At 41.0% G+C, this 14,019-nt stretch overlaps 1 protein-coding gene across 5 annotated transcripts in view; it reads left to right on the top strand.

Moving 5' to 3' along the window:
• Positions 1–9,662, top strand: part of PHKA1 (phosphorylase kinase regulatory subunit alpha 1) — a 110,894-nt gene extending 101,232 nt beyond the window's left edge. For all 5 annotated transcript variants that reach the window (XM_001488209.7, XM_014728967.3, XM_070258211.1 and 2 more), the window contains 4 exons: positions 1,332–1,502; positions 3,867–3,920; positions 6,110–6,310; positions 7,504–9,662. In XM_001488209.7, the coding sequence (XP_001488259.4) occupies positions 1,332–1,502; positions 3,867–3,920; positions 6,110–6,310; positions 7,504–7,677 (600 nt within the window). In that variant the 3' untranslated portion in view covers positions 7,678–9,662. The remainder of the gene's footprint in view (positions 1–1,331; positions 1,503–3,866; positions 3,921–6,109; positions 6,311–7,503) is intronic.
• Positions 9,663–14,019: the final 4,357 nt, after the last annotated feature.

The following is a 14,019-nucleotide window of genomic DNA, read 5'->3' as shown; positions in this document are numbered from 1 at the left end:
TTCATGATTTTTAGGTTTCTAGCTTCAAGCTTGCTAATTTTCTCTTCTATATGATCTGCTCTGTTTCCAGTGCTTTCTAATGTATTCTTCATCTCATTTATTGAGTTCTTCAGCTCCAGAATTTCTGTTTGGTTCTTTTTTAGAGTTTCAATCTCTTGGATAAAGTATTCCTTCTGTTCATTGATTTTATTCCTGAGCTCATTGAACTGCCTTTCTGAGTTTTCTTGTAGCTCATTGAGTTTCTTCATGACCGCTATTTTGAATTCTTTGTCAGTTAGATCACAATCTTCCATGAGTTCATGGTTGGTTTCTGAAGAGCTGTTATTTTCTTTTTGTGATACTGTGTTACCAGGGCTTTTTATGGTTTTTGCTGAGTTATTCTTCTGCTGACTCATTTGTTGTAGCAAACACTTTTCTTCTTAAGTATAGCTTGCTTTGTTTTGATTCAAACTTTTCAACCAATTGAAGATTAGAGGCCTTTCTGTTGTTTTTCAGTAGGTGGTGCTATAGCACTCACTAGTTTTTGGTTTCTCTTACCTGAGCTGCCTCTGGCTATATTTGAGGATCTGCAAAGTCCACCCTCCACCTCCTCTATTTGGAGTATCACAGTACTCTCATCTTTGCCACCTGTGCCTCTGGAGGTCACTGATGCCTTGCTGTTGCTGGTTCATTGCAGTCACCGGCTTCATTGCCAGGGGCACAGGGATGGCTGACACCTCTGCTGCATCTGAAATCACCTAGGTTGGAAGCTCTGCTGCTGTGGTGGGAGGAATAGGAGAGTAAGGAGGGAGCCGGGTTTGTGGGGCACCATCTCTGCTGTTGCCTGTCACCTTGTGGCCCAGGCACTGCTGCAGTTGGGGTATCAGAGTCATGTGCATGCCTCTGCTGCTGCTACTAGGCTCTAAGCTGTGGCCAGGGGCCTGGGATCATGGGGCTCTGCCTCTGTTGCTGCTGTGCTCCTCATGACTGCGGGTGCCACCACAGCCGACTGGCCAGAGTCAATGTGTGCCTCTGCTGCTGCTCACTTGGTTCTCTGGGTCTGGGGGTGGCTGGCTCAACTGTCACAGCCAGGGGTCCAGAGTCTTAGGCCCCACCTCTGCCGTTCTCCTATTTCACCTCCTCTCTGTGCTCCATTCTACCCACCTTCGTATGTGCTGATATGTGGATCTCTCTGATGTCCTGGTATTTTGGGCAATGTAGCCTTTGTTAGGTTATGGGTGTTTTATGCACTGTATATTGAAGGGGAGAGACAAAGGGATCTTCTCATGCCACCATAATGATGACTCAAGATGACTTTTGATGTATGTCTTTTCTTCTGCTTTTCTCCCAAGTCACCTGGAACTTCTTTGACTCCAAAGAATGGGTCCTTTACTAGTACATATGGTCAACATCCATCTAAAGATAGTCGTCAGGGTCAATGGCAACGCCGAAGAAGGCTGGATGGAGCACTGAACAGAGTCCCAGTTGGGTTTTATCAAAAAGTATGGAAAGTTTTGCAGAAGGTGAGTATAACACATTGTAGATTTCTGTTTTCCCCCCTGAAATCTTCAGTCTTCTTGGCTGAGACATGACATGTCTGTGACATCACTGCAATTATATCAAAGTCATATGCCCATATGGACAAAACCTAGAAGGAAACATAAAAATGTAACAGTTGATTTATTTTGACATTATTGATAATTTTGTCTCTTTCCATTATTGTTGCTATGGTTTTGTTTATAAATTAGATTTCAAAAATCATCACTTCTCTGCTTTTGGCCATAGTTGGACATTGTGGGACATTGTGATACATTTTCTGCTAATCAAATGAATTTGGTGATAAAAGGCTTGCTTTCTTTGTAGCTATTGTAGAGTAGAAATGTTATTTGTAACGATGTGATCTTAATAACAAAATATCACTGTGGTAAAACAACTGTGGCATCTGGGGAGTTGGTGTAAGAAGCTGTTACCTATGTTCTTCTTGGCTAAAAACTACTAAATAAATACAGGCATAATGATGCTCATAGTCCAAACACTCCATTAGTGTGACTAATTTTCGTTTTTTCTTCAAAGGCCTAGTTTGCCAAAGACAGTTAAGGGGACATCACACCATTATGATTGTAACAGATTTAGAGGGCCAAGAAGACCATTGTACTCATTCATAGGTCTCATTCAGAATCTCTTAAGTGCCGCTTTTGCTTTATTGCCCTTGGCAAGGACCTGAAGAATGCTTCATCCAGGACCTCAAAACCTCTAGTTATGTTTCTCCCTTTAGCACACTGATATTCTTCCAGGGACAGAATCAGGTGGTCTTTTGGAAAAGTGAAAGTTGATTCCTCAGACTGTAAGCTCTGGTGATCTTTCTTCCAAAGAATACTAAAAACTTGCTTTCCTTCTATCTAACTTCAAATGCATAATGGTGACGGTTATGTATTTTGTCTCTCCAGTTACACCTGGATTGTGGCACTTCAATTTCACAGACATGTAGTAGGTGATGTTCTACCCCAGATACCATGGAAAATATCTTTTCCTGTCATCAGGGAGTTTAATCTATAGTTATCTCCTTAAATAGCAGCTATAATGCAAGGCCAAAACATATTGTGATAAAGGTGAAAAACCACAAGGCTCTGAGAATATAAGAGAAGGAACATTTAAATCTGACTGGGAAGATTGGGTATTTTGTGGCAAAATCAAAACCTGGACTTGGAATCCTAATGTAGGAGGAAAAGCAAATGCCGTCTGTTTTTTATTCCATTCCTTTCAGAGTATGAATGTAACATAACCACTTTACACATATGTTTGAAGGCTAGTGATTCTCTGTACAAAGACTGTTATTTGGTATATGGAACGTGGGCTAGAAGTGTCTGGTAGAGTCAATAAACCTGTTGGATTGGAATCTTTATCTGTGGTTTAATATATAATGTTTTGATTTATTTACAATCTAAAATGGTAAGTCATTAATTTGCATTGTATTTTAATAACTGAGTGGATGGTGAGAAGGAAGATACAATATCATTCATTCATTTGGTATTTCTTGAGCATCTGCTGTGCGCTAGGCAATGTCCTAAGTGTTCACAGTGATACAGCAAAGAACAAAACAGACAACAATCTCTGTCCTTATGGAACTTAAACATTCTACTAGAGAGAGACAAACAATAAATAATAAACATAATAAGTAAGTAAATTGTATATAATGTTAAAAGATGACAAGTACTATAGAAAAAGTAGAGTGGGGTGAGGGGATCAGGAGTGCTGATAGGGGATGCTTAACTAGAAAATGTAGTAACCATGCATGTTTGATAAATGCATATCTTGAGTTTTTTCTTCAGCCTAAAAACCTTTCCGAAAGCCTGTAGTCATGCATCACTTAATGACGGGGATAGGTTCTGAGAACTGTGTCACTAAGCAATTTCATCACTGTGTGAACATCATAGAGTGTACTTACACGAACCTAGATAGTATAACCTACTACACACCTAGGCTCTATGGTTCTAATCTTATGGGACCACTGTCGTATATGCGGTCCGTTGTTGACCAAAACATCATTATGCGGTGTATGACTTGTATTTGTGGTGGTGCTATGACTTAGCGTGGTATGATCCTAGGTAGTCTCTGAATCTTTGGGGCTATCCCAGAAGGTAGACCTTCTCTATCCCTTCCACTGCCCTAAGTAGAGAATGAACCTTGGGCCTCCTGTAGTCCCACCCTCCTTCTTGCCACATAGTAATCACAACCCCTTGGCAAGGACACCTGGGCTGCAGGGCCTTTCACTGGCCTGTGATTACTCAGCATCTACCCTGTGAAGCACACTTAGAAAAACTAAATGTCTCCTTACACCTTCCGAGTTGTCAGCATATCCTTAGTGACATGTTTTTTCTGTTTTGCAGTGTCATGGACTTTCTGTGGAAGGTTTTGTGCTTCCTTCTTCCACTACTAGAGAGGTAAGATTCTGTGTTTTTCATAGTTATGCGATTGATAGCTTGTCTGGCTAAAGTATTTCAGTGATCACTTTTCAAAATAACAAATCTGTACTTTCACAAATCAACTGAACATGAAATGCACTTGAAGAAAGGAGAGACTGTTTTTTTAAAAAATAGAATGGAAATATTAGACAGTAATTATGTATCACCTTAATTATATAGGGACAGCTTCTTTTAATGGTTGATTAAGTTAGGCTGGTTTATGTGAGTGTTGTCAGAGTTGGACAGGGCAGACAAGATAGAAATCTAAGAATGAATGACTTCTCCTGTCCCTATCCTTCTCATCCCCACCTTTCGTTTTTTTGGTTTTTTTGGGTTTTTTTGAGGAAGATTAGTCCTCAGCTAACTACTGCCAGTCCTCCTCTTTTTGTTGAGGAAGCCTGGCCCTGAGCTAACATCCGTGCCCATCTTCCTCTACTTTATATGTGGGATGCCTACCACAGCATGGTGTGCCAAGCGGTGCCATGTCCGCACCCGGGATCCGGACCAGCGAACCCCGGGCCGCCGAGAAGGGGAACGTGCGAACTTAACCGCTGCGCCACCGGGCCGCCCCCCCACCTTTCTTTAGTAGGACGCTTGTAGACTATTAGATCATAAACCAGTTGTCCTTAGCTCTAACTATATGTCAGAGTAACCTGAGCTCCCATGTGCAATTTAGTGGATTAGAACCTCCAGAGATGGGGCCTGAGCATCTGTACTTTAAACAAAAAATCCTTAGAATGATTCTGATTTATAACCATGATTGAAAAACATTGTCATGAATGACAGATATAGATTATCAAGCACTTTTGTATTTCGCCTTTTACCCAATCACACAGAAATTATAAAGAAATATCTTTTTTACAAAATCAGCAAAGGAGCTAGAATTAGCAAGCTAGGAATAGTAAGCTTGGACAGAAAATTCTCAAAAATGCTGGAGTTGTCGCAGATAATGGTGGCTGGAGGGGCAGATTCGGAAAGCTAATCCCATGCTTCAGGCCTTCACTCTTGCCTACAGGCCTTTTCTCTAACAAAGAACATTGTGTCCTCTATTTGTCTTTTCTCTGCCTTTAAGCAAGATTGAAATTCTAGTAGAATTAATAGTAATATATATCTGAATGCTACATTTAAGAGTCCTCAAGGCACCTTCACACATTCTTTAATTTGGTCTTCAACACAACTATGTGAAATAGCTAAGGAATGGATTGTAGTTCCTGATTTAACAGATAAGGAAACATATTTAGAGAGGTGAATTGTCCAAGGTCATAGAACTAGTAACTGACAAAGACAGTACTTGAACCCAGCTCTTCAGACTCCAAATCTACATTGCTGCCCTAAAGTATATACTCAATACAATTTTACCAAAAATTATTCCTCAATCCCCTTTACCCTAAAATAATTTTATATTTTTTCATGCCCATTTTAATCTAAACAGTATATAAATGTTTTAAATAATTCTAATCATCATGTATATACAATTTTTTTTTTTAAAGATTTTATTTTTTCCTTTTTCTCCCCAAAGCCCCCCGGTGCATAGTTGTGTATTCTTCGTTGTGGGTTCTTCTAGTTGTGGCATGTGGGACGCTGCCTCATCGTGGTCTGATGAGCAGTGCCATGTCCGCGCCCAGGATTCAAACTAACAAAACACTGGGCCGCCTGCTGCAGAGCGCGTGAACTTAACCACTCGGCCACGGGGCCAGCCCCCCATGTATATACAATTTTAAGTTCTACTTACATCTTTCCTTTATCCACAGTCATCATATTTATTCTTTTAAGTGACTCTATAAAAACTCATGAAGTTGCTGTACCATGATATGCCATTAATTTACACAACCATTCCCATGTCTAAGTTATTTCTAGTTTTACACTTGCGACTAATACTACTATAAACATTCTTGCACATAAGGCTTTTTTCCTGTCTTGAATTATTTCTTTAGGATGAACTTCCAGAAATAGGATTAAGGTTAGAAGGCATTGACACTTTTATGACTCTTGTTATACATTGCCAGATTGCCTTTGAAAAAGACTGAACCAATTTGCTCACTGAATTACTTTAAAGGAGACCATAGAAACACTCTTGGCTACCGCATTTTTCTGCCTTTCAGAATAGGTGATTGATGTCTCTTGGATGATGGGCTCTTAGGATGTGATTTTCTTTTTCTCTATCACAGATGACTCCAGGCGAGATTAAATTCTCTGTTCATGTGGAGTCGGTTCTGAATCGTGTACCTCAGCCAGAGTACCGCCAGCTTCTGGTTGAAGCCATCCTTGTACTCACCATGATGGCAGATATTGAAATTCATAGTATCGGAAGCATCATTGCTGTGGAAAAAATAGTGCACATTGCCAATGACTTGTTCGTTCAAGAACAGGTAGGCAAACCTGTTGTTTTCTCACAGGGGATCTGACACTAACCTGACTGCATTCAGAGCTCTTCATGAAGCCGAGATCACTTTCTTCTGCCTTCTTCCTCATAGCTCTTTTCTGGGCTCCCTTTGTAGTAGCTGTGAGCTGTGTTTGCAAAAGAAGTAGGCTGCGGATGAACTCTGTCCTTCAGTATGTATATTGTCGTTGTGTTAGATGAAAAAGTTGCCTAGAACTCAGGGGGCTTTTATGCTTTTCATCATATTTCAAACTTCTTATCACACTACTTTTTGTAGCAATAAAGACTTAATGAAAGACTATTGGGTAACATATCCTTTCTGGACTATTAGGGGAAAGAGAAGTTTTGGTTTGTTTTGTTTTGCTTTTGCTTTTGTTACTTAGCTATAGGAAAATATTAAAGTGAAACTTTTAATTCCACATTTTTAAATTTTCTTAATAAATCATCTTCCAGGAAATTAACCACATTTAAAAAATACAAACTATTTATTGAAAGCTTTCCAAATGTTTACTAGATTAAGGGTAGGGACACATAAGATGAAGGACATGCACCGTTGTCAAGCAGAAAGTCTCTAAAACATGTAATAGGTGTTTCATTCCATTAGGCACTGAGGGGGACTGCAAAAGAAATTAAAAGCATCCTGGATTTTCTAAGACAGTCCTAATTCCTAATTTTAAATTTTCAGGATTGCTGTTAGTCCTTGTATCAGAAAATGTGATCCCTTTCAGGCATAGACTCTAACTTGGAAAGCTAATGGTCCACTTGAATTAAGTCAACTTAGAAAGAAATAACGATCAAATACAAAATAAAATAATACACGCTGAAATCAGTAGCACTAGAAAGATTCAGACCAAAGTCGCTCTAGGTTGATTTGTAAGTATTAACATTTGACTCTTAACAGGCACGACTCATTTAATTATTATATTTGACTTTCAAATACTCTAAATGATTAAACTTTAAAAATAATTTAATATGATTTGGGGATCTAGTGAAAAATGCATGTATAGAAACTCATATTCACTGTTTTGTGTATAGCTCCGATCCCTTCCTAGCTAAATAGCCTAAGATCCAACTAGTTGGTGATGGGGAGAAGGCTCTGAGTTATCCTAATCAGGACTTCAATTAGTAGGATTAGTAATTTTTCCTTTCCCCTGTGTTCCCCCACCCTTGAATACCAAACAGAAAACCCTCGGTGCAGATGATATCATGTTGGCAAAGGATCCTGCGTCTGGCATCTGTACTCTCCTGTATGACAGTGCACCCAGTGGCAGATTTGGCACCATGACCTACCTCTCCAAGGCAGCCGCCACCTACGTTCAGGAGTTCCTGCCCCACAGCATCTGTGCCATGCAATGAGGCCTTTGGGCCCTGGCTGCTGGGAGCTTTTTGACAGCCTGTTCCTGCCTTGGTTGATTGTGCATGTAACTGAAATGCAATGACCTGATCACTCCCACCCTGCCCCTTTCCATCCCATCTCTCTCAAGAAGAGCGAACTTTTCTGATAAACTAACTGCTTTGGAAGAAATGAACCCTTGCCTGGAGGCATATGCTCACCCAGGCACTTCATCGTGGGCCTTAATTCTCTCATGGCTCATAAAAGTTTGCATGTGTTTTTATTCTCTAGATCTGTTACCAACTTAGTTTTCTAACTCCTGTTTGGGGAGCAGGTATTAATAATAACTTATTCCTAAAGTTTGGTTTTTCTGATGTGTGGTTTCATTGTGTGACTGAGTGGTGGGTGCTTTGGGACATTATTTTAAGTGAGTAAACCCTAAATTGTTGGATTTTATGCTGCTATAAATTGGAAATATTTTATTCTAAGTGCCTTTTCTTAGAAGAGAGTACTGGATCCTGGTTCCCTTCTTTACTCACATGTTGCCTCACACTGAGTGATGAACTCCTTTCTGTGTAAAATTATTGTCTCTGCTTTTGCCTTCTCTGTATCTGCACACGTAATTCCTACTCTCCCTTTGGTGAAATATCGAAAAATGCAAGTGCAGTGTGTATATTTAAGTATTTAACACTTGAAATCACATTTTATGAAGATGGCTACTGCTCAGAGATGTGTTTGTAGCAGAAAATGCAGAATAATCCAGAGAAATGGAGCCAGGAGCCCAATTCCAGAGAAGGGGGAAGAAGAGAAGATGCCTAGGTAGTGTCTTACAGCGAGGAAGCAGAGGGGGAGTCAGGTGGGTTAGCGCCCTGAAGAGCACTTTGCGCACCCACTCCTTGCCTCTGAAGAGCAGGCCAACACACAATACAGGGAATAATTGAAGCCTCCGTCTTTGTCAGACAGGAACCCAGCAGTCTGCTCTATAGCTACTTTACTGAGCACTCCTTCCTTGTGCTCACCTGGTCTCTGTCTCACTCACCTATTCACTTTCTACAGCATCCAACCACCCCCCGCCAGCTCCCTGCCCTCCCATCTATTCTTAAACTCTCTCACTTACATTTTCACTTCCCGATTCTAGTGTTCATATCTATGTATATCTTGGTATCTGTGGGCATATATCTGTTTCTTGTAAACACCTGCATTTGTGTGTGTATCTAAGCATACATGGGATTTTTCTGAATGTAAGTACTTTGATATGTTTGTATATCTAGCTGTATCTATATTTGACAGACTGAGTAGGTAAATATGAGTGTTGTGGGGTGGGGGGTGGCAGGGAGGTGAGTGTGGCACAAACATTCAGTCCATAGCACTTTTCTTCTCCTGATTTGTGTGTAAAGACTCTATTAATTTCCCTGTTTGCACTTAGATAACTTCCTACTTCAATCACCTCCTTTCCCTCAAATTTTTCTCCAAGAATGGGGATCGGGCTGGTGGACTCCCTAGACAACTCTTACAGGGCCAGTGACAGTCTTATGAGGTCATGTGAGTAAGTGAGCATAGTAGAGTGATAGGAAACAGACACTGGAAATGAAGAGAGGATGGTCAGCCTTTTCAATATCTCTCTTAGAGCAAATGAAAACACACAGTAAGTAGCTTTCTGATTTTCTGGTCACTTATAAAGATAATTTACAACCTGTCCTGAAACTGTTTGTCTTTTCACTGGCTGCAAGTTTACCCCAACCACAGGGAGTGCCACAGGGGAAAGCCACCACTCCCTTCCATGCAAATTTGCATAAAATGACACTGATGGCTGCATTTCTCTGGGTTTACTAAGTTGTCAATCACTATGCTTCCCATACAATGCTATTTCACTTTTAAAGCAACTTTTTAGAAAACTTAATTCATATTTTGTTCATTTTAAGCATGTGATACTAAAAGACATGTTGGACTTTTTTTAAAAGCACTTATGTTTTGAAAATAGAATAAAAAATTAGAATTTCCAATTAAATCATGTCTGGTGCCACTGAGTAAAACTTTGTGTTTTTGTGATTGGAGTTTATTTCATGGCTGTTTTACATACTCCAGTTATACAGTACAGTCGAAGCTCATTAATTGGGTCAAAGTAGAACAATATTAATATATAAATCATATATTATACATTATATAATGTTATATAATATATGTAAAGAAATGCAGTTTTCTCATTCAAATACATACCTGCTCAAACTAGGTTCACTAAATTCAAACAGGCTTGTTGACATCTTTAGGGAAGCTGTTCTAATGAATGAGTAAGACTGAGTTTTACTCAGCATTACAGTTGTGTGCAAATGGTGCTTCTGCACTACTGGAGGATACTTAACAACAGTTTGTTCTCCAAAGTATTATAAATATTTGGCAGGATCCTGCTTATACTACTCATTAGCCTTTTGTGTAACAAGAGTTTATCCAGCAAGGATGAACAGTCTCTACAGCCCCATCCTGGTTAATTAGGTTTTACTGCATTCTGGGAATTTTATGCAGCTGGTGAGGCAAAAGATGTTTTTCTCAGCCACAGCTCAAAAAACCTCTACCATCCCTTTTTGCACTTACCAAATACCTAGTACCTGTACTAATGCAGTGGAGATAGACACAGTGTTTTTCACATTTAGTCTTCATTTCCTAGTGAACTTGAGTGGCCTTTGGTCTTGGTTTGCCCAGGACAGTCCCCATTTTTGCCTGTTGTCCTGGCATAATTATTAATACCACTCTCTATCATTCTCCAAAGTGTCCCAGTTTGGGTGATATAGTTGCCCTATATTTAGCAGAAATCTGATTTCTTTTAAGGCTAGGCCTGAAAGCCAAGGACCTGTTCTCAATCCACTAGCTGCACTCTTGCAATAGTGATGTGGGAGTGAGGATAACAGTGGGGGGAGATTTTCCCCCAAATTAAGGAATATTTGGCATAATAGCTCTTAAAACAAATAATCACTATTTGAGTGCTTACTAAATGCCAGACATTGTTGTACAGGCACTTGGCATAGACCATCTTATTCTATCTTCACAATCATCAAGTGATATAGATACTGTTGTCATCCCCATCTTACAGATGAGGGAACTGAGGCACTGAGTGTTTAAGCAAATTGTTCAAGACCACAGCTAGTAAGTGGTAGAGTTGGAATTTGAGCCCAAGCAGTCTATCTGGAGTTCCCATTCTCGACAATGACATTCTCCAAGGAAAAGACATTAGGCAGTGGTGTGAAGATAAGGACCAGTCTGTTCAGTACAGGTGAGGCTCTGACTTCAAGTCCTCTGACTGCAAATCTAGTGCTTTGGGAAGGGCTTTCTTCCCAACTTCAGTGGGGATTAAGCATGTGGAAAATTGAGGTTAGGGATCTGTAGCATAGTTTGTCACATGTAACATGTCCTGTTAATCATGAACAAGGATCCAGCCTCCCTGGGGGATTTGCTTCAGGAATATGCTGGCAATTTCAGAGCCTCTTGCAACAATTTATCTTTCTCCACAGTTGAATCATCTTGCCACATTGCGTGCCAAATTAGGCTACTGTTTCCAGTTTAGAAGCAATGCTCATGTGTTGAAGTGTTCAGCTACCTGTTGCTAGATCTAAGAGAACACATAGAACAATCCATTTTCACATCATCTAATTTGGAGTCCAGATTTTAGGGTGTCAGTGGCCAGTTTTATCCTGCTCTCTTCCTTCCACTGCCTATCCATGAAAGCCCAGGACAAGTCCCTTTACCTCCTTATGTTGCCAACCCGTCACAATCTTACCTTCCGGTCAATTCCTACAGGCCCATAGACTCTTTCTCCTCTGTCTATAAACTTGTGCATTTCTCTCTTATCCTAAAAAACATTCCTGGGCTCTCACATCCCCCCAGGCTGATATACTAGCTCCTTCCTTTCACAATCAAATTACTTCAAAAAGGAAGCTACACCTGACAGTGATGGCTTCACTCTTTAACCCCGTGCAATCTGGCTTCCTCCTCTACCTTTTATTTTTTCATAGAACACCAGGAAGCTCCTAATGGCAAAAAGGGGTCTTTGACCCTTTTGCAAAACATGACATTGTTACTACCTCTCCCTTCTTGTAACCTTCTTATCCCTCCATTTCTGTGAAACTGTACTATACTTGTTCTCACTCAACTATTCCTTTTTTTGTCTTCTTTCTGGCATTTTTTCTCCTCCTAACCCCCACAAACAGACATTCTAAAAAAATTACACTCTTTTTCCTAGCTCAGAAATTCTCACCGTGGTATGGGGCAGGTTTTAAAAAGTGACATGAGGGGCCAGATCGGTGGTATAGTGGTTAAGTTTGCACACTCCACTTGGGTGGCCTGGGGTTCACAGGTTCAGATTCCAGGCACGGACCTACACACTGCTCATCAAGCCACGCTGTGGCGGCATCCCACATACAAAATAGAGGAAGACCGGCACAGATGTTAGCTCAAGGACAATCTTCCTCAAGCCAAAAGAGGAAGATTGGCAATGGATGTTAGCTCAGAGCCAATCTTCCTCAACCCCAACAAAAAAAGTGATGTGATCTGATTTACATTTTTTTTAGAAGCTCACTCTGGCGGCTGCAAAAAGAATGAATTGCAGGTCAGCAAGAGTGGAAGTAGAGACCAGTCAGATATTAAAGAAAGTCCTGCTGAGAGATGACAGGACCAAGACTGGAGTGGCGGTGGTGTGGAGGGAGAGAAGTAGATGTATTTATGCCTTAGAGGTGGAACCCATGGAAATTGCTGATGGACTGGATTTGGGCGTGAAGGAATATAAATAATTCTTTCTGGCTTAAGCAACTGGATAGATGTAGGTATTTTTACTGAGCTATGAAAGATGGGGAAGGGGCAGAAAAGACTTGGATGGGGAAATCAGGAGTTTGGTTTGAAAATGTTAAGTTAGACATGACTATTAGACATCCCAGTGGAGAAAGCCGTGTTCCCTTGTCTATCTCAGCCACTCTTATGACTTTAGCTATCTCTTCTTTATGGGGGGGGGGGGAGGGGGAATGGGTTAAGCACTTGCTTAACCCATTGATTTATGAAACTCAACACTTTTAACACTTTTAAAATCAGACTCATGTCCATTCTGCTTTACCCTATGAGTTCCTCCTGCTCATTTCCCTCTTCCTTATAGTGATACTGCTAGCCTTCTCTTCACCCAGACTTTAAATTTAAGAATTTTCAGTGACTCTCTTCCATCTCCCTCTCTCTCACCAATATTCAAGTACTAAGGGAGTCCTATGGGACTGACCCTGTGCAGTGTTTCTCCCTCTCTGTTCCCACTGACCCTGCCCTAGTTTATCACCATTGCTTCTTATCTGGCCCATTGCAGCACCCTCACTGCCTCTAACCTGTCAATAGGTAATCTTTCCTACACATCACTGCTGTAGATCTTTTTTAAAAAGATTTCTGTTTGATTATCTCCCCATTTCCCACAGGATGAAGTCTGTTCTCTTTAGCCTGGCATTCAAAACCCTTCATGATCTGGCCCCTTCAGCTAAACCAGACTAGAAATGTTCTCCTTTTTGTTTTTTTTTTTCCTAAAGATTTTATTTTTTCTTTTTCTACCCAAAGCGCCCAAAGCCCGGTACCTAGCTGTATGGTTTTTGGGGGGGATTTTTTGTTTTTTAAAATATTTTATTTTTTCCTTTTTCTCCCCAAAGCCCCCCGGTACATAGTTGTACATTCTTCGTTGTGGGTCCTTCTAGTTGTGGCATGTGGGACGCTGCCTCAGCGTGGTTTGATGAGCAGTGCCATGTCGGCTCCCAGGATTCAAACCAACGAAACACTGGGCCGCCTGCAGCGGAGCGCGCGAACTTAACCACTCGGCCACGGGGCCAGCCCCAGCTGTATGTTTTTTTTAGTTGTGGATCCTTGTAGCTGTGGCATATGGGACGCTGCCCTAGCATGGCTTGATGAGCGGTGCCATGTGCGTGGCGCGCCCAGGGTCCGAACCTGCAAAACCCCGGGCCGCCAAAGTGGAGCGTGCGAACCCACACGGGCCGGCCCCTCCTTTTTGTTTTTGCTTATCCTGTTGATTCTAGTCAGCGTGCCCTCCTCTGGCTCCCATCTTCACCAAGTAAACTCCTGTCCATCCAGTAGGACCCTCTCAAATGCCACCAAGTAAGAATCCTAGTTGCCATTTATTAAGTACTGGTTATTAAGTACTTAATGCTTATTTATCCAGTAATCTAAGCGTCCTACATTCATTATCTGACTCTGCATTGCATATAGTTTCTTGTGTATTAGTTTCATCTCTACAAGAATGCAAATTCCCTGAGAGCAGAGATCAGATTGTAATTCTTCTTGAGGATTGACTCCTCAGCTGTGCTGTACACTAGTTAATGTCGGATAAATGTTTGATA

This window comes from Equus caballus, chromosome X (genome assembly GCF_041296265.1).
Source record: "Equus caballus isolate H_3958 breed thoroughbred chromosome X, TB-T2T, whole genome shotgun sequence".
Taxonomy (NCBI): Eukaryota; Metazoa; Chordata; class Mammalia; order Perissodactyla; family Equidae; genus Equus; species Equus caballus.
The sequence above is the reverse complement of the archived record's forward strand: the minus strand, read 5'-3'. Positions and strand labels throughout refer to the sequence as shown.